The sequence below is a fragment of the Mchenga conophoros genome, linkage group LG3 (assembly GCF_057382185.1).
Source record: "Mchenga conophoros isolate Kocher_MC1m ecotype Shallow Benthic linkage group LG3, M_conophoros_male_GT1.1, whole genome shotgun sequence".
Classification (NCBI taxonomy): Eukaryota; Metazoa; Chordata; class Actinopteri; order Cichliformes; family Cichlidae; genus Mchenga; species Mchenga conophoros.
In genome coordinates, this window is record NC_140528.1 from 38,752,018 (window position 1) to 38,771,062 (window position 19,045).

At 40.4% G+C, this 19,045-nt stretch overlaps 1 protein-coding gene across 3 annotated transcripts; it reads right to left on the minus strand.

The window, feature by feature from the left end:
- Nucleotides 1-4,014: 4,014 nt before the first annotated feature.
- On the minus strand, nt 4,015-17,993 carry LOC146578548 (uncharacterized). Of its 3 annotated transcripts, none has more exons than XM_085268668.1 (4): nt 17,754-17,993; nt 9,238-9,343; nt 7,017-8,789; nt 4,015-6,767 (listed from the first exon to the last, which is right to left on the minus strand). In XM_085268668.1, exons 2-3 carry the CDS (start codon nt 9,253-9,255, stop codon nt 7,041-7,043), a joined length of 1,767 nt encoding a protein of 588 aa, XP_085124794.1. In that variant the 5' UTR covers nt 9,256-9,343; nt 17,754-17,993; the 3' UTR covers nt 4,015-6,767; nt 7,017-7,040. The 3 variants fall into 3 exon arrangements, with proteins under 3 accessions (XP_085124794.1, XP_085124795.1, XP_085124793.1); XM_085268669.1 differs by having other exon boundaries at nt 4,015-6,825; XM_085268667.1 differs by having other exon boundaries at nt 4,015-8,789.
- Between the last annotated feature and the right edge of the window lie 1,052 nt (nt 17,994-19,045).

Sequence of the window (19,045 nt, forward strand, 5' to 3'; positions counted from 1 at the left end):
AACATTATTAAAAAGCCACTGTTACATGCACCTAAGAGACTGCAAAGGATGTTATTAAGGCTGCAAAAATATGATATAACCATAACATATGTTCCAGGCCGCGACATGCTACTTGCTGATACGCTGAGTAGAGCCTACCTGCAGGATAGCATCAAAAGCCAGACGGAGCTGGAGACAGAATGTGTCAACATGGTAGACTATGTACCTGTTTTAACAGAAAGCATGGACAGAATACGGGCAGGGACAAGAACCGACCACACACTACAAACGCTGATAAAAACAATACAAAAGGGGTGGCCAGCCTGTAAGAAAGATGTACCTGTTGAAATAACCCAGTTCCAATCTTTGCAGGATGAACTGAGCACACAGCATGGATTGGTCTTCAAGGGAGAGAGAGTGGTGATTCCAGAAGCACTGCAGGCAGATATAACACAGCGAATTCACTCAACACACATCGGCACAGAAGGGTGCCTCAGGAGAGCTAGAGACTGTGTCTACTGGCACGGTATGAACGACCACAACAAAAAGTACATCGCTTCACGTGACATATGTCGGTCTGTGGATGTAAAACAACAGAAAGAGACACTAAATCCATATTTGGCCTTATTGGACCACAGAAACACCCCACCACAAGGTTTAACTACCAGCCCTGCACAGAGACTGTTAAACAGGAGGACGAGGACACTCCTCCCAATAGGAGACAGATTGTTGCAACCCAAAGTGACTGACAACAAGTTAGCACTGATGAAAAACAGAAAGAGACAAACAAAGTACTACAACAAGACAGCGAAGGACATGGACACATTAAACCCAGGAGACTTGGTGCGAGTCCAACCTTTTGAACCACACAACTTATGGACCAAAGCTAGAGTGTGTAACACTCTGGGAAACAGATCCTATGATGTGGAGTTGGACAACGGCAGAGTCCTCAGAAGAAATCGTCGCCATCTGAGGCGAGCTGTGGAGGTCAAAAAAGACATGTCAGCACATCTCCAGCCTGAGGGACAGAACATTACTGTGCCGACACAGAGCAAAGACAACACACAAAACAGCACTACCAGGTCAGGACGGGTAGTACAACAACCTGGATATCTGAAGGACTATGTATGCAGTGTGTGAGTTATATGTTGTGATTTGTTTACTGGTTAGAGAACAGGGGCCCGTTCTTCGTACGTCGCTTACTACATCCAAGATCAAATGACACATCCAAGATCAAATCATCGCGCTAACCGTGAGCTCGCTAATCCGGTTCCCCGAACACACCTGCTGTTGACGATTACTACAGCTGGACGCAGGAATGTGACATCACTGGGTGTCGTAAAAGGGGCTACGCATCGATAGTAGAAACATTGATCGGCAACCCGCTGATTGGTCGGCGAAAATGTCGAAGGGGCGTGCTCGGTATTTTCCGGCAGCAGAGCAAGAACTCATGAGTGAGGGATTACAGGAGTTTCAGAGTTTAATTAAAACGCAAGAGAACACTGCAAAGGCTGCAAAAGCAAGGAGAGAGGGCTGGCAGAAAGTTGCTGACAAATCAAACTCGTAGGTAATTTAATAATAATAATAATAATGGATTGGATCTATATAGCGCTTTCCAAGGCACCCAAAGCGCTTTACGATACCACTATTCATTCACTCCCACATTCACACACTGGTGGAGGCAGCTACGGTTGTAGCCAGGCTGCCATATCGCGCCATCGGCCCCTCTGGCCAACACCAGTAGGCGGTAGGGTAGATCTATCATATGACACTATATTGTCCAATATCATATGGCATTATATTATATTATAATATGTTATATTATATCCCCTTTCACATTAGAGCCACAACAGGACCCACAAGAACATGGGAACAAGTAAAAGTGGAATACAGGAGTATTCTACAGAATGGTAATATTTATCTCTTAGATTGCTTTGCGTCTCTTGGCAAGGTAATACTGGCCTGTAATACTCTGTTAGTTTGTTCATAACAGCAACCAAGAAAAGGGCAGAGCAAAAAAAAAGACAGGTGGTGGTCCTGCACCCCCTCGTCAACAAGTTGGTTAAGTGAATAATACCCTCACGGGAAAATCGATATCTCTCAATGAGCACACTGTCGCGCTGAGCTAAAGGATCCTGTCTATCCCGCAATATACGCTGAATTCTGAGGACTCTCCTTATCAATCTTGCACCTTCCGCAATGGGTTGGTCGCGTATACGGACAGGACATGGCTGCAACAGGCTTCCCAAATCCACCTTCGCTTTTATAGCCGTGGTCTCTCATCTTGATTACACGAAGTAATTTACAATTGCTACTCTGAAATATGAATTACATCTGTAATAATCACATACATGTAATAGAATGTTAATAGTACATTTCCCTTTTTTAGGAAATGACCTGTATGTATCTGTGTGACATCAATAAAAGGATCAAGTGCTGCATTATCTTTAGTTACATTGATAATATTTATTTATGGTGAAACAGTGGAAAAATATCGCTGTTGCTTTCGTATAAATGAAGCGGACATACCTGCGTGGCCGCGATCTAATCCTGTTTACATAAAGTAAACCTGCTCCCGAGCAGGTTTACGCTTACGGCTCTGTTGCTATGACAGCAAGTCCCGGATGAGCTTCGGGGAACCGAACGATCCAGGATCACGCGAAATCGTCAACAATCTAATCCGGCTAACCTACTTAGCGAGGTACGAAGAACGGGCCCCAGAGCAAAACATCTGCGATAATATTTTGAGTTATGGCTTTGTGATCTGTTTACTTGTTTGGAAGGAAAGAAAAAAAATAAGGAAAAGAGAAACAAAATGGAAAAAATGACTAAAAGTAACACTAAAAAAAAGTAAGTGGAAGACAGAATTTTCATTTTTGAAGAAAATGGTGTCCAACAAAGAAATGTCATGTCTAAGTTTTGTTCCAGTTGCAAACTGAGTTCTCAACTTATGAATAGTTCATTGTCTTTGTAAAAGAAAAGGGATGTAGCAAGCGGAATTGCATTTACCTGTGTGTTCCGCCCGGAGTCTTGAGAGTGTAACACCGGAAGGTGAGAAGCAGAGACTCATGACTGTTTATTAGTTTCACTAACACGGGTACACACTTAGCCTGTATTTTTGTAGGAACATTACATTCTGGCAACATAAGCTCACCATCTGTAAACTTAACATGTGAAGCTCAAGATTAAAGAAAACAAACTGAAGCAAAATTAAGAGAAACTCTATATTTGTTTCTTTATCAGTACCTGTGAGAAGACTGTTCATACTGTGTTGTTCTCTCTGCAAAGTTTTCTATCAGTAAATCTCAGAGAGACAAAGTAAACATTTACCGTCAGGTCCCAAGCTACTGCTAAAGATACTGTTACTGTGCCACGTGCATATCTTTGGAAATAATGAATTAGGTGGCAAAATCTGAGAATTAAAATCAGTTAATTAACTAAAAAGATAGAAAACAAGTAGAAAACCAAATTGAAAGGAAATATGTGTCGGTGTGTCTCCTCCTGTGATAAACCTCCACATGTACCACTGAAAACAGTTAAATTAGTTTGAATCAGAAATCAGGGCTCAAACTACTTGTTCTGAGACCATTTCTTCATTTTTCACACCAAACTGTTTGTAGCTGTCGCATTGAAATGTAATTATTATGTGATTGCAATGTTCAAAATTTGGTGTTTAATCTGGATTCATGTTGTGTTGTCGCCACCTACTGGTGGGCCTGAGTGTGACGCTTTGTGGTGCGCATGCTCGAGCCAGAAAGAGAATGCTGGCTTGTGTAAAAGGTGGAAATATTGAAGATATTGACTACAATTGCTCATGAATGTTCAGTAGAAAGGCGCACACGGTATGTTGGTGCATTTACTTTGTGTGCATGTTTTATTTGAATTTTTGTTCTCCTGATGTAATATCCGTGTTTTTCATTGATCATTTCACCAGTTTTTCACGGTGTTTGCTGGTGAAAAGAAGATTAAAATACTGGCTGAACATAAGTTGGAGCATGGCCCTTCATTCTACTTCGAACATGAAAAACCTTCAGGAGCAGTTACACTGTTTAATAAGACAAACGTTACAGAGTTCATCAAATATAACTAACGCTTTAACATTATCAGGATTTCATAATACAAACTTCAAATCAACAGGAAAACAGCTGCAGAACATGTGGATCAAAATGAATTCATTAAAAAACAACATGTGGACTTCAAGGATACAGTAAATACACTAAAGTGAAAGGAGGAAAAAATGTGAAGGAATTTGAATTAAGTAAAAGTAGTCACCTGTGATCTTTAAAATGGCCCTGATGTGTGCTGCTGTTTTTAACTTTCAACATTTCTTTGCTGCCACTGTGAATATGAATGTGGTCTTTGCCTAATTAAATAAATGTTACACTGACTCACTGCTTCATGTTCTGGTACAAACTGGCATTATATGAAAGTACAGCCCAAAACCAGTTTAGCTTGAGTTTCTTTTTTCTGGACATAAAGTCACAGCAGGTGTTGTTTCAAAGCTGGTGGACAGATTTAGTTCATTTTGGAGGATTTAAGAGCAACTGCTGTGAAAATATTTGCAGTTTTGGGAGAAAATGATTTAAGATTAGATTTTACCTCAGCAAAAGATTAAATATGAAGGAAGAATTAAAATCCCTAAAAGGAAAAATAATAAACTTGATATACATATCTATACATGCCGCTTCCTAAATGTAACATTCAGGATTATTCACTGCAGCTCCAGAAATCAGAGCTACCTCATCAGATCCAAGTTTGGCATCAGCTGACACTCTTTACAGGAGATTCCATCTGAACTCTGTGGAGCCTGATCTCAAGGTTTTTAAGTCTGACCCTGAAACCAGAAGAGGATCTTTCTCTCTCTTCAGATTCATTGTGATCCAGTGTTAAGAAATATACTCTAAAACACTTCTTCAGTAAAGACTCAGAGAAGAAAAACACACAGAACTTCTTGCTAGCAAGGGCAGCCTCCAGCACTGAGGCTCGCACTGAGAAACTGCCCTGGTCTTTATTTATACTTCAGGGAGCGTTTGTTCCTTACATTGGAATGTGGAGGTGTGTGTGTGTGTGTGTGTGTGTGTGTGTGTGGGGTCAGAGTGTGGCCCCATAAACGACTTCCCTTAACCTGCTGGTCTGGAAAATCCAACAGTTCATCTATATGTAAAAAAGCACTTAAACTAAAACTGACATACTGTAGCAACGTTAATCCTACCGTAAAACAATAAGAGAAGGTACGACCTCTCTCATGCTCCTAGGATGTGGGGGTGAACACCAGAGATGGGCAGTAACGCGTTACTTGTAACGCGTTACTGTAATCTGATTACTTTTTTCGTGCGTGGAAGTACTGACCTTACTTTGAGTTTGATTCCATAAAAAGGGACAAAAACATTAGCGTCCATCGTGCGTGGGAAGAAAACTTCTTTTTACAGCGAAAAAAACCCCTAAAGTTCCAAGCAAGCACCAAGACGTAATGGGAAATTCACAGAGTAACTCGTGGATTCTTCAACTGACCGCGGCACACCTGCATCAGGGTAAACCTCCGCCTACCTCAGTCCTGCTTTACAGGTGAAAATAGAGCAACAGGACCGCTGAGTCTTTGACTTTATTTATTTTCTGCTGTTTTTTACTTGCATCTATTTGAAAGAGTGAGTGTAAACACAAAAAATATTTTATTTTATGTGCTGGAATGTGTAGAAAATAGGTTTAAATGTGAAACTAATTTATTCCAGTCAGAGAATGTTGCATATAATTAAATTTTTGCTTGATGCATAAAGTTAAAAGATTAAAAATGATAAAACAAGTTTAAAAAAATGAGACTTTTCCATTTGATTACATTTTGTATGATGGATTATGTAGAAAAAGTAGAATTGGGCTGAAAGATCTATCGCTTCATCACCTCTTCAGGTTGTAAATCGTGTTTTTAAAAAGTAACTAAGTAATTAATTACTTTTGAAAATAAGTAATCAGTAAAGTAACGGGATTACTTTTTGGGGGGAAGTAATCAGTAATTAGTTACTGATTACTTTTTTCAAGTAACTTGACCAACACTGGTGAACACCCTAGAATGTTACAGACCTCCTAGGATGAGACATTCTTTCAATATGCCACCAACTATATACTTCTACACACAAATGATTACATGCAGCATTCTACCATATGCAAACTTGTATCATTGAAAGATTATACTGACTACTAAGCACAATTTTCCTATTAACATCCAGTGATTTCAGTCCTGCATGATCAGGCTGATGTTTGCACAGAGCAGATAATGAAGTGAAGGCTTTTGCACATTGGTAACAGTGAAACAGTTTATTTACAGTGTGGGATTGTTTGTGTTCGGAGTATGAACTGAGATTCCTGAAGCTTTTGTCACACTGGTCACAGCTGAAGTTCACTTCCATGTGTGTACGTTCATGTTTGTTACGATGACCTGATTGTGACCAGCTTTTGTCACAGTGTCTGCACTTGTATGGTGTCTCTCCAGTGTGGATTCCCTTATGCTTTTTCATTGAGCTCATTTCCAGTGGTGAAGGATGACCCACACTGGTCACAGATGTGCTTTTTGACCCCACTGTGGAAGAGTTCATGTATTTTAATGTACTTGGTGTGTGGAAGCCTCTCCCACATTCTTTGCAGTAGTTCATTTTGTCTCCAGTGTGGCTACGTTGATGTGGTTTTTGGTCCCGTTGATGATTGGAAGTTTTTCCACAAAGATCACAGAGAAACTCTTTCCCACCACCACAGTGACGACAGGGTTGAGAAATGGATTCATGTGCTTTGCTCCACATCTAAACAAAGACATTGTAAGTTGGGGAATTCCTTCAACATTTTTATCCTGAACGTTGCCTGAAATAAAAAGCATCTCTGCCAACGTCCAATTACATTTTACTGTTTACATTACAACACTCAGCTTACTGAGTGAAAATTATTCTTCATTTTTCCAAACAGTTCATTCAGTATAACTCCATAAGTTTACTGATCAGACTTGTTTCAAACAATCAGGTTAAAATTACAAGACAAAAAAACTAAATACATACCTCACAGTAACTGCACTTGTAGAGTTACTTTCTTGTGTGGATCTGTTGGTGTTTATTCAGCTGAAGTGGAGCTTTAAAAGTCTTCTCACACAGGTCACATTTATATGGTCTCTCCTCAGTGTGGCTAATCATATGTCGTCGTAACTTTGCACCTGTTGCAAACAGTTTCCCACACTGATCACAGCAGTAAACATCATTTCCAGTGTGAATCCGTACGTGAATATTTCGGTACCGTATGTCGCTGAAACATTTTCCACAAAAGTCGCAGCTGTACGCCTTAATTCCAGAGTGGGTAACTAGATGCCTCTGTAAGTCGCTATTTAGAGCAAAAGCCTTACCACACAACTCACAGTTGTGTGCTTTAACTCCACTGTGGATGAGTTGGTGTTTTTTTAAGTGTGCAGCCTGGGCAAAAGACTTTCCACACAAGTCACAGCTGTAAGGTTTAACTCCAATGTGGATGACTTGGTGTCTTTTTAAGGTTTGCGCCAGGGTAAAAGACTTTCCACAAGACTCACAGCTGTAAGGTTTAACTCCACTATGGATGACTTGGTGTGTTTTTAGGCTTCGAGCCAGGGTAAAAGACTTTCCACACAAGTCACAACTGTACGCTTTAACTCCACTGTGGATGATTTGGTGAGTTTTTAAGTCTCCAGCCTGGGTAAAAGACTTCCCACACAAGTCACAACTGTAAGGCTTAACTCCACTGTGGATGACTTGATGACTTTTTAAGTGTCCAGCCTGGGTAAAAGACTTTCCACACAAGTCACAACTGTAAGCTTTAACTCCACTGTGGATGACTTGGTGTTTTTTTAGGCTTTGAGCCAGGGTAAAAGACTTTCCACACAGGTCACAGTTGTACGCTTTAAATCCACTGTGGATGAGTTGGTGAGTTTTTAAGTGTCCAGCCAGGGTAAAAGACTTTCCACACAGGTCACAGTTGTACGCTTTAAATCCACTGTGGATGAGTTGGTGAGTTTTTAAGTCTCCAGCCTGGGTAAAAGATTTTCCACACAAGTAACAGCTGTAAGCTTTAACTCCACTGTGGATGACTTGGTGTTTTTTTAGGCTTTGAGCCAGGGTAAAAGACTTTCCACACAGGTCACAGTTGTACGCTTTAAATCCACTGTGGATGAGTTGGTGAGTTTTTAAGTGTCCAGCCAGGGTAAAAGACTTTCCACACAAGTCACAGCTGTACGGTTTAAATCCACTGTGGATGAGTTGGTGTGTTTTTAGGCTTTGAGCCAGGGTAAAAGATTTTCCACACAGGTCACAGTTGTACGCTTTAAATCCACTGTGGATGAGTTGGTGTGTTTTTAAGTTTCCAGCCTGGGTAAAAGACTTTCCACACAGGTCACAGCTGTATGCTTTAACTCCACTGTGGATGAGTTGGTGAGTTTTTAAGTGTCCAGCCTGGGTAAAAGACTTTCCACACAACTCACAGCTGTAAGGTCTAACTCCACTGTGGATGACTTGGTGTTTTTTTAGGCTTTGAGCCAGGGTAAAAGACTTTCCACACAGGTCACAGTTGTACGCTTTAAATCCACTGTGGATGAGTTGGTGTGTTTTTAAGTTTCCAGCCTGGGTAAAACACTTTCCACACAACTCACAGCTGTAAGGTTTAACTGCACTGTGGATGATTTGGTGTCGTTTTAAGTGTTCAGCCCGGGTAAAATCCTTCCCACACTCATCACAGCTGTAGGTTTTCTCTCCTTTTCTTCTGTGAGGTTTGTCGGCCTCCTGAGAGCGCTGACTTCTCGCTCCATGTTGGTCCTGCAGTGACAGAGATACAAACAGAGGCCGTGAGTGAAATGCAGTCGTGGAACAAACTGAAACTCCCTCCATTGGTGGAATTTAAAGTGAGAACAAACACATTGTTGGTGTGTTTCCACCACCTTCTGGTGACAGTATCACATTACAATGATGTGCTACAATGAGAGTTGTAATGAAAATGAAATTATTGAAGAAATATTGACGAGTAGAGAAACTCTTTTACTTCAGAAAAAGGTTCAACTGATGATAATGTTGTTTCAATGTGTTTAGAGAAAATATGATCTTTTTATTTTCTTTTAACTTCTCTGGTTTTTGGTTCTGAATGTAGATTCTGTATATATGGAGGAGCCCAGGATGGAAAAGACAAAGCTGCTGTTAACGGGTTTTGAAAAACCGACCGGCTGTACACACAGTTTGAATAACAGTGTAACTGTGATGTTTTTCTCACCTTTTGTGTTGAAGTCATTGTTTCCTCTGTAGTGGCTGAGCTGAGTCCAAATGGCTGAAATTATTCCTCTGCTGCACCACCAGACTCTTCTCCTCCTGTTACTCAGCTGTATATATGTGTATATATTTTATTTTGACAGCGATATATATATATATATATATATATATATATATATATATATAAAAAAGGGGTGCAACGATATTCGTATCGATCGATATTGTATCGATATTGAACCGTTCGATACAGTGCTTTCGGTTCAGTACGCATATGTATCGAACAATAAAAAAATTTGTAATTTATTTTATCAACTTTCCTTCTGACGATGCTGTCTGTGTTGAGCGCTCAGTGAATCTGCGTTCGACTATTCCGCCTAGGGTCAACAGTGCAGCCTAGGCGGAGTAGTCGAACGCAGATTCACTGAGCGCTCAACACAGACAGCATCGTCAGAAGGAAGAGCGCAGGGCAAGCTAGCGAGACAGAAGTTAAGCTCTCCTTGTAACATGGACCTCCTCCACCCTCATTCAGATCTGGCGTTTGGAATTATTTTGGTTTTCATGTGACGTATGACCCTGAAGGTAAGCGAGTCATGGACTAAAGTAAAACAGTATGTTGGATGTGCCATGCAATGCTCAATTACATGGGTGGGAACTAGTGTGTTAGCGCAGTTAGCTCGTTAACGTGTTGGCCGTCTAGCCCCATGCACGGGGCGATCGGCGGTAGCTCGTTAACGGAGATTTGCCGTGTTGTGGCGTTAAGGTCATTTCAACGAGATTAACCTGAAAGCACTAGTGGGAACACAACGAATATGACTGCACACTTACGCCGACATCATCCTAGTGCAAAGACAAGTGGAAGCAGAAAAAAAACAAGCAAGCATGCTACTAACTTTAGCCGAGTCATTTAGACAGCTGTTTAATATGCTGCTGAGAATATAGCCCAGAAGAAGCGTATAGTATAGCTTTTATTTTGGAAAGAGACATTTCTCTGTAATAAACTCTCTTTTCCAAAGATGAGTGATTCCTCAATCAGATACAGGGCTTGCAATATCGCTAGCCCAACGTCCCGGGGCTAGCGATTTTTTCAGTCGGGGTACCAAAATCTATCTCTGCCCTGCCCGTCGGGCTATTGTAGGAAGGAAAAATATATGTCAATGCTTTTGCATTCTTTCGGAAATGTAGCTGGGTAATTATGTCATTGGCATCGGTGAGCCACTGTCAATATGTGACATATTGAAATCGCGTTTGAATTTGCGCTTGTTTTTTTGCTTTCACTTTGCAATCGTGCGAACTGTGTATAGAGAGCGACAGCACTGATCTGTGAGTGATGATAATTTGCGCACCAATTCCTCTGACATCGTCTTATTAATTGGTAGCTTACTATGCAAACATGACAAGTGAAATCTCCCGCAGCTTAAACATGTGAGAGGTTGATCGCGCAGAGAATCGCTGAGCTTATGTGAGTGCGTGTGTAAAAGCAGCAGGATTTATATTTGACTACGATGACCTGGATGACTGAGAACCTTCACAGACAGATATATATTTTAGTTCTGCTGAGCCAAATAAGACAGGTCAGGGTGAAGAAGTGACAGCCAAAGAAAAGCTTACCACAAAACGGAGAAGTTATGACAAATCAGACTATAAGGCAAAAAGAAAGTGCAGCTTTATGGTTTCATGGACAAAAGAATTTCTGTGGCTGCGATATGACAAGCTAAATAACCAGGGCTGCACATAAGTGGTCCGCAGGTGCGCATTCGCTGTCAAAATAAAAAACACGCACAAGGGTTAGGGTTAAATTTAAAAACTGTACTTTTGAGTTAAAATATATATTTATAATTTTAATAAATGACAAATTAAAAATGCATGAACATTTTTTTGTATCGAAAAAATATCGAACCGTGACACCAAAGTATCGAACCGAACCATGAATTTTGTGTATCGTTGCACCCCTAATAAATATATATATATATATATATATATATATATACACACACACACACACACACCACACACACACACACACACACACACACACACACACACACACACACACACACAGTGCAGAATTATTAGGCAAATGAGTATTTTGTCCACATCATCCTCTTCATGCATGTTGTCTTACTCCAAGCTGTATAGGCTCGAAAGCCTACTACCAATTAAGCATATTAGGTGATGTGCATCTCTGTAATGAGAAGGGGTGTGGTCTAATGACATCAACACCCTATATCAGGTGTGCATAATTATTAGGCAACATCCTTTCCTTTGGCAAAATGGGTCAGAAGAAGGACTTGACAGGCTCAGAAAAGTCAAAAATAGTGAGATATCTTGCAGAGGGATGCAGCAGTCTCAAAACTGCAAAGCTTCTGAAGCGTGATCATCGAACAATCAAGTGTTTCAATCAAAATAGTCAACAGGGTCGCAAGAAGCGTGTGGAAAACTTTGGCCATATTTCAGAGCTGCAACATCACTGGAGTGCCCAAAAGCACAAGGTGTGCAATACTCAGAGACATGGCCAAGGTGAGAAAGGCTGAAAGACGACCACCACTGAACAAGACACACAAGCTGAAATGTCAAGACTGGGCCAAGAAATATCTCGAGACTGATTTTTCTAAGGTTTTATGGACTGATGAAATGAGAGTGAGTCTTGATGGGCCAGATGGATGGGCCCGTGGCTGGATTGGTAAAGGGCAGAGAGCTCCAGTCCGACTCAGACGCCAGCAAGGTGGAGGTGGAGTACTGGTTTGGGCTGGTATCATCAAAGATGAGCTTGTGGGCCTTTTCGGGTTGAGGATGGAGTCAAGCTCAACTCCCAGTCCTACTGCCAGTTTCTGGAAGACACCTTCTTCAAGCAGTGGTACAGGAAGAAGTCTGCATCCTTCAAGAAAAACATGATTTCCATGCAGGACAATGCTCCATCACACGCGTCCAAGTACTCCACAGCGTGGCTGGCAAGAAAGGGTATAAAAGAAGAAAAACTAATGACATGGCCTCCTTGTTCACCTGATCTGAACCCCATTGAGAACCTGTGGTCCATCATCAAATGTGAGATTTACAAGGAGGGAAAACAGTACACCTCTCTGAACAGTGTCTGGGAGGCTGTAGTTGCTGCTGCACACAATGTTGATGGTGAACAGATCAAAACACTGACAGAATCCATGGATGGCAGGCTTTTGAGTGTCCTTGCAAAGAAAGGTGGCTATATTGGTCGCTGATTTGTTTTTGTTTTGTTTTTGAATGTCAGAAATGTATATTTGTGAATGTGGAGATGTTATATTGGTTTCACTGGTAAAAATAAATATTTGAAATGGGTATATATTTGTTTTTTGTTAAGTTGCCTAATAATTATGCACAGTAATAGTCACCTGCACACATAGATATCCCCCTAAAATAGCTAAAACTAAAAACAAACTTAAAAACTACTTCCAAAACCATTCAGCTTTGATATTAATGAGTTTTTTGGGTTCATTGAGAACATGGTTGTTGTTCAATAATAAAATTATTCCTCAAAAATACAACTTGCCTAATAATTCTGCACTCCCTATACAGTGGGGCAAAAAAGTATTTAGTCAGCCACCGATTGTGCAAGTTCCCCCACCTAAAATGATGACAGAGGTCAGTAATTTGCACCAGAGGTACACTTCAACTGTGAGAGACAGAATGTGAAAAAAAAATCCATGAATCCACATGGTAGGATTTGTAAAGAATTTATTCGTAAATCAGGGTGGAAAATAAGTATTTGGTCAATAACAAAAATACAACTCAATACTTTGTAACATAACCTTTGTTGGCAATAACAGAGGTCAAACGTTTACTATAGGTCTTTACCAGGTTTGCACACACAGTAGCTGGTATTTTGGCCCATTCCTCCATGCAGATCTTCTCGAGAGCAGTGATGTTTTGGGGCTGTCGCCGAGCAACACGGACTTTCAACTCCCGCCACAGATTTTCTATGGGGTTGAGGTCTGGAGACTGGCTAGGCCACTCCAGGACTTTTAAATGCTTCTTACGGAGCCACTCCTTTGTTGCCCGGGCGGTGTGTTTTGGATCATTGTCATGTTGGAAGACCCAGCCTCGTTCCATCTTCAAAGTTCTCACTGATGGAAGGAGGTTTTGGCTCAAAATCTCACCATACATGGCCCCATTCATTCTGTCCTTAACACGGATCAGTCGTCCTGTCCCCCTGGCAGAAAAACAGCCCCATAGCATGATGTTTCCACCCCCATGCTTCACAGTAGGTATGGTGTTCTTGGGATGCAACTCAGTATTCTTCGTCCTCCAAACACGACGAGTTGAGTTTATACCAAAAAGTTCTACTTTGGTTTCATCTGACCACATGACATTCTCCCAATCCTCTGCTGCATCATCCATGTGCTCTCTGGCAAACTTCAGACGGGCCTGGACATGCACTGGCTTCAGCAGCGGAACACGTCTGGCACTGCGGGATTTGATTCCCTGCCGTTGTAGTGTGTTACTGATGGTGACCTTTGTTACTTTGGTCCCAGCTCTCTGCAGGTCATTCACCAGGTCCCCCCGTGTGGTTCTGGGATCTTTGCTCACCGTTCTCATGATCATTTTGACCCCACGGGATGAGATCTTGCGTGGAGCCCCAGATCGTGGGAGATTATCAGTGGTCTTGTATGTCTTCCATTTTCTGATGATTGCTCCCACAGTTGATTTTTTCACACCAAGCTGCTTGCCTATTGTAGATTCACTCTTCCCAGTCTGGTGCAGGTCTACAATACTTTTCCTGGTGTCCTTCGAAAGCTCTTTGGTCTTGGCCGAATTTGGTCTTCTTTGGCGGAGTTTGGAGTCTGACTGTTTGAGGCTGTGGACAGGTGTCTTTTATACAGATGATGAGTTCAAACAGGTGCCATTCATACAGGTAACGAGTGGGGGACAGAAAAGCTTCTTACAGAAGACGTTACAGGTCTGTGAGAGCCAGAGATTGTCCATGTTTGAGGTGACCAAATACTTATTTTCCACCCTGATTTACGAATAAATTCTTTACAAATCCTACCATGTGAATTCATGGATTTTTTTTTTCACATTCTGTCTCTCACAGTTGAAGTGTACCTCTGGTGCAAATTACTGACCTCTGTCATCATTTTAAGTGGGGGAACTTGCACAATCGGTGGTTGACTAAATACTTTTTTGCCCCACTGTATATACACACATATATATCCATCCAACCAAAATCAAATTGATTACAGACATCAGATCCTTTCCATTGAAGGTTAAAGTTTGGTTAAAGGGAAATCAGAGATGTAGTCATTTTAACTAATGATTTTATTTTTATTCATTTTCTATTAATTGTAGTTGTATTTACGATGTATTTTGGCTTCATGAAAATGTATGTTTTATGGTAAAATGTATTTATTTTGATTGTAAGCCCAACAAGGGACAATTGTTGAAAATTAGCAATAGCTACAAATCAGTTTCATGTTTTGTACTTGGACTATGTCAAACTGCACTGTCTCTTTTAAATAAATAACTTCAAATTCAAATGTGTGAGGGAGACTTTACCATGACATACACCTGGTTACATGGGAATAAACCTATTATCTAATAGGACATTAGGGTTGTGTGAAATGTGTCTGGCTGGTGAATGAATGTTTGGGGAATTATTTGGCGGCTACATACAGTGGAACCTGTCAATAAGTATTGGTTTGATTTATCAGTTTAAGGAGAAGAGTATGCTTTGACAAGTCCTAAAATTCTTTACATTTGTTAGTATTTTCTTTTCTTTTCTTTACTTTTTTTTTTTTTTTTTGAGGAGTGCACTGAGAATTATGTTTGAGAATCTGTTCTCCTTTAAGCAGGCCTGCATGATTGGAACTAAAAGTGCTATACAACAGTGTTGCTGGAAAACAATCATCAAGTGAGCTTCTCCACATTACAATGGGCACTGGAGAACATCTATGTGGGACTCGATTAGATAGTAAGTCCTAAGTCCCTTGTCTAAAAGGATTCAGCAAGGTAATCCATTCTAAATTCTTCTTGATGCATGCTCAATCATCCAGGTAAGTAAATTTCAAAAAGTTGATTCTGTTCATCTGGACGTAGCGTTTTCAGTGGGAGAAACGCTTCGTCACTCATCCAAGTGACTTCTTCAGTCTCAGCTGACTGCAGGTTTCCCCAATCTTATAAACAGTAACTAGAACCACTGAAGGAACAATGGGCTGGGAGGTCAGTTCCTTCATCATAATTATGTAAATTCTCATGACCACTGATCAAAGACCAGTGATCAATAGCTATGAATACCATTCACAGAGAGTTGGAGAATGGCTGCAATCACAGCATTGTAAGATGGCGAAAGATGTCCCCTTAGGCCCCCTCCTCGATTCAGAGATGGTCTTTCCCTTCTCATGTAAATGGCCTCCTCGACTCCACACGCAAACCGGCGTTCCTCCCTGTCCAGGATGTGTACATCCTCATCAGTGAAAGAGTGTCCACTGGCCTGTAGGTGTTGTGGAGGCAGATTTTTCTTCTCATGTATTAATCACATATTTAATCACATCACATTAGTTAAAGTAATATCACTTTCTCACTTTCCTATAGTAAAAGCACTCCTGTCACCAGTTTGCATGCATGTGGAATGTTAACACAGTGAGGCCATTGTAATGGGAGACATTGAACACACAGTGCAACTCCTTCTCCTTATCAGGGATGTAAATCCTTAGGTGACGATCAAGCAGAAAACAAGGTCATAATAATTCTCTCTGTGAGGGAGGAGGTATAGGTAAGATTTTGGGTTCGTCACATTTCATTGAGGGATTTTTGATTGGCCTCAAACATGCCTGAAGCACCTAAAGAATGAGGTAGTTCTTCCAGTGTTTAATGTGATTGTTTTGGTTTCCCCAATCACTGATGTGGGCACAGTAAAGATAATTGTAAATTCCTTTGAGAGGGTTTACACTTTTTAAATGGGTCTATTGCCCTACAATAGTAAAGAGTACAGTACACTGCATAGATAGAGAGGAAAGATCTATCAGTCTGTTGTAAAATTTAGCTCAGAAGTGTTTGATATATGTTGGCTGTACATGGCCACATCTGGGTTTTACCCCAGACTTTGACGGCACTAACATTGAATTTAGTTTATGTTTGTGTTATTCATTTACCTATAGGTTTTAGTATAGCCACTGTCCTTTATGGAAAACATCTGGACAGGGCAAAGATAAGATAAGATAACCTTTATTAGTCCCACACGTGGGAAAGCAAAAGGCACAAAGGAGTGTGTGTGTGATGTTTAGAATATTCAGAAACCTAAAGTATGTATCAGCAGCAGAATGGACCTGAAAATAAGTGCCCATGTTTGTTTCAGTTATATGAAGCTTTGAATATTGTGGATTAGTAGTACTGCTGCGTTTGTTGCATCGCATTGCTGTAATTGTTTATATGCTTTATATATTCTGAGGTAAGTTGATCTATAGTGTTACATCATATTCTATAATGATATGTGTTTGTATACTTTTTGCCCAGTTTGACCCATTTAGCAGAAGTCAGCCTGTTTAAGGCTCTGATATCTATTCTGTATGACTTAAAGCAGTTATGACATGGTATGATTTTCTCACCCAATAAAGGAATATTTAATATATCAGTCTACTCTTCATTTTATCAGAAACAGTCATGATAACATTTATCAAATGTGAAGCTAGTTTGCTGCGTCTTTTGCTGCTGGCTCAGTCAATTTGGTTGGAGACGTAAACACAGAGCTGACCCAACACAGCAGAATCGCTGAGCTCCGACAGTCCGTCTGCGGGCTGTAGGGTGAGAAAGCCGAGAAAGACAAAGAACTGAAGAAGCTTCTCGGATGAGAGGTGAGACGTCTTCAAGCAACTTATAGGAGTCCAGACGCTTTTCTTTGCAAGCTCCTTTGGCCGAAGAGACAAAGCTGATTCTGATGCGTCGGTGTGTGTTTACGTCTTTGCGTGGAATCCGTGTACCTGCTCTCACTTAATGTTTGGTGGATGTTGAAATAGTTTTGTGAGCTTTAATCTGAGAATCTGGCAAAACACAGTTATATTTAAAAGTCAATTCAGGATTTAATGATTCGATATCGCTTTATTCAAACTACTCACCTCCCTCTCTCCACCTGCACTTTCAACTGGACCACGGCCAATCAGAGAGGTCCCGCCCCTGACTATCTCTGATTGGTTTAGTCCACGATAGGGGCATAACGTGTGTCTGTTGTTGACCACACGGAGAGTTGCAGAGATTTTTTTTGTTGTTGTGGTGCGCCCAAAGATTTTTTTTAGTCGCACCATTGAAAAATTTGGTCGCATTAGCGACCAATTTGGTCGCACTCTAGAGCCCTGCCTGCACCCCATCCTTTTGTTCATACTCCAAGACTATTTTTCTATATGTATTCTTACCCCCTAGCAACCGCCATTTCATATTGTTGCAAGCAATCACAAACTCTACAGTCTGTCTAACTCCAGTGTATCCCAAGCAATCTATTATTCTGAACAGAGCTAAACTCAACATAAACGGAACCCACATTAAAGTTAGCTCGGTGCTTACCTTTAGATGAGCCCACAAACCGAGAGAAACTCCGTGATGAAGCTGGAAGTCTTAAGAAACACAGAGACGGAGCAGAGACCCACGTGGTTCACGCTGATCTCAGCTACGATCCAGGAGACAAGGGTGTGCAGATCGATGCAGACATCGATCCAAACGTTGGTAGTGGTATATGTTCCTGTAAGTTTACTACTTTACTCCCGTTTCATGAAAAAGCAGCTCTCTCTGCTCGACTCCTCTCCTGCACACACACTTTGCTCCGCCTCCTTTTCCGGCTCTGCTGTGATTTGTTTCTGCGCGGTCACGTGACCGAGCTTCACAAGGTTTTTTTTTTATTAGTAATATAAACATACAAACAAAATGCACCATATATTACAGATTCAGAGAATAGACATTTCTTACATATTAGCAACTTTCATATATAGTGAAAATAAAATATAAAGATGGGGTCACATAATTTAACAAATTATTAACTCACTAAATCAAAATCTTCCATAAAGGAAACAAAAAAGCAGCCTTTTTCTTTTTAACTAAAGTCAAAGATTTAACCAACAGGTTTAAGTCGTTTTTCCAGTGAGCCAGTGTTGGTTTAGTCTTAAAAAAGAGACATTTATGTATAAAATGCTTGCACAAGATTAATAACACATTAACACCATAATTAGCTTTCTTTTCTTTCAAAAACACTCCAAACATTATCATATTTAAGGTAAATGGGGTAATTTGAATCCCACTGGAATAAAGCCAGGTATGAAAATCCAACCAAAATATTTGTATAAAATTGCACAAAAAGAATAGATGGTCCAAATCCTCCTCTTCTGTTTCACAAAATACACAATTACCCGTTTCTATTTTGAATCTATCACTAAGGAGTCTATTTGCCGGGTAAATTTTATTCAAGATTTTAAATTGGACTTCTTTCCCTTTAGGAGGGATAGGGAAGGTGATATAATCAGTTCTTATTTTTTCAATTTCTTCCCTTTGGAAATCTTTTAATATGTAATTACGTCTAAGTAAATTTGGAGAATAAAGACTCCTTAATGAAGATCTAAGAAACTTATTGTTGCATTTAACATCACAAAATCGAATACCATTTATATATAATTGCCTTAACTTGGGGGAGATGTCAGAATATATTATATCATTTACAATATGTTTTTAAGTGACAATGGAATGGATTTTATAACCCGATTAAATTTACTTTTAGAACATTGGATATTAAACTTTTGGCAAAAATCTTGATGTCCTAGAACATGTCCTTCCTCATCTACAAAATGGGCAATTGCCCAAACACCTTT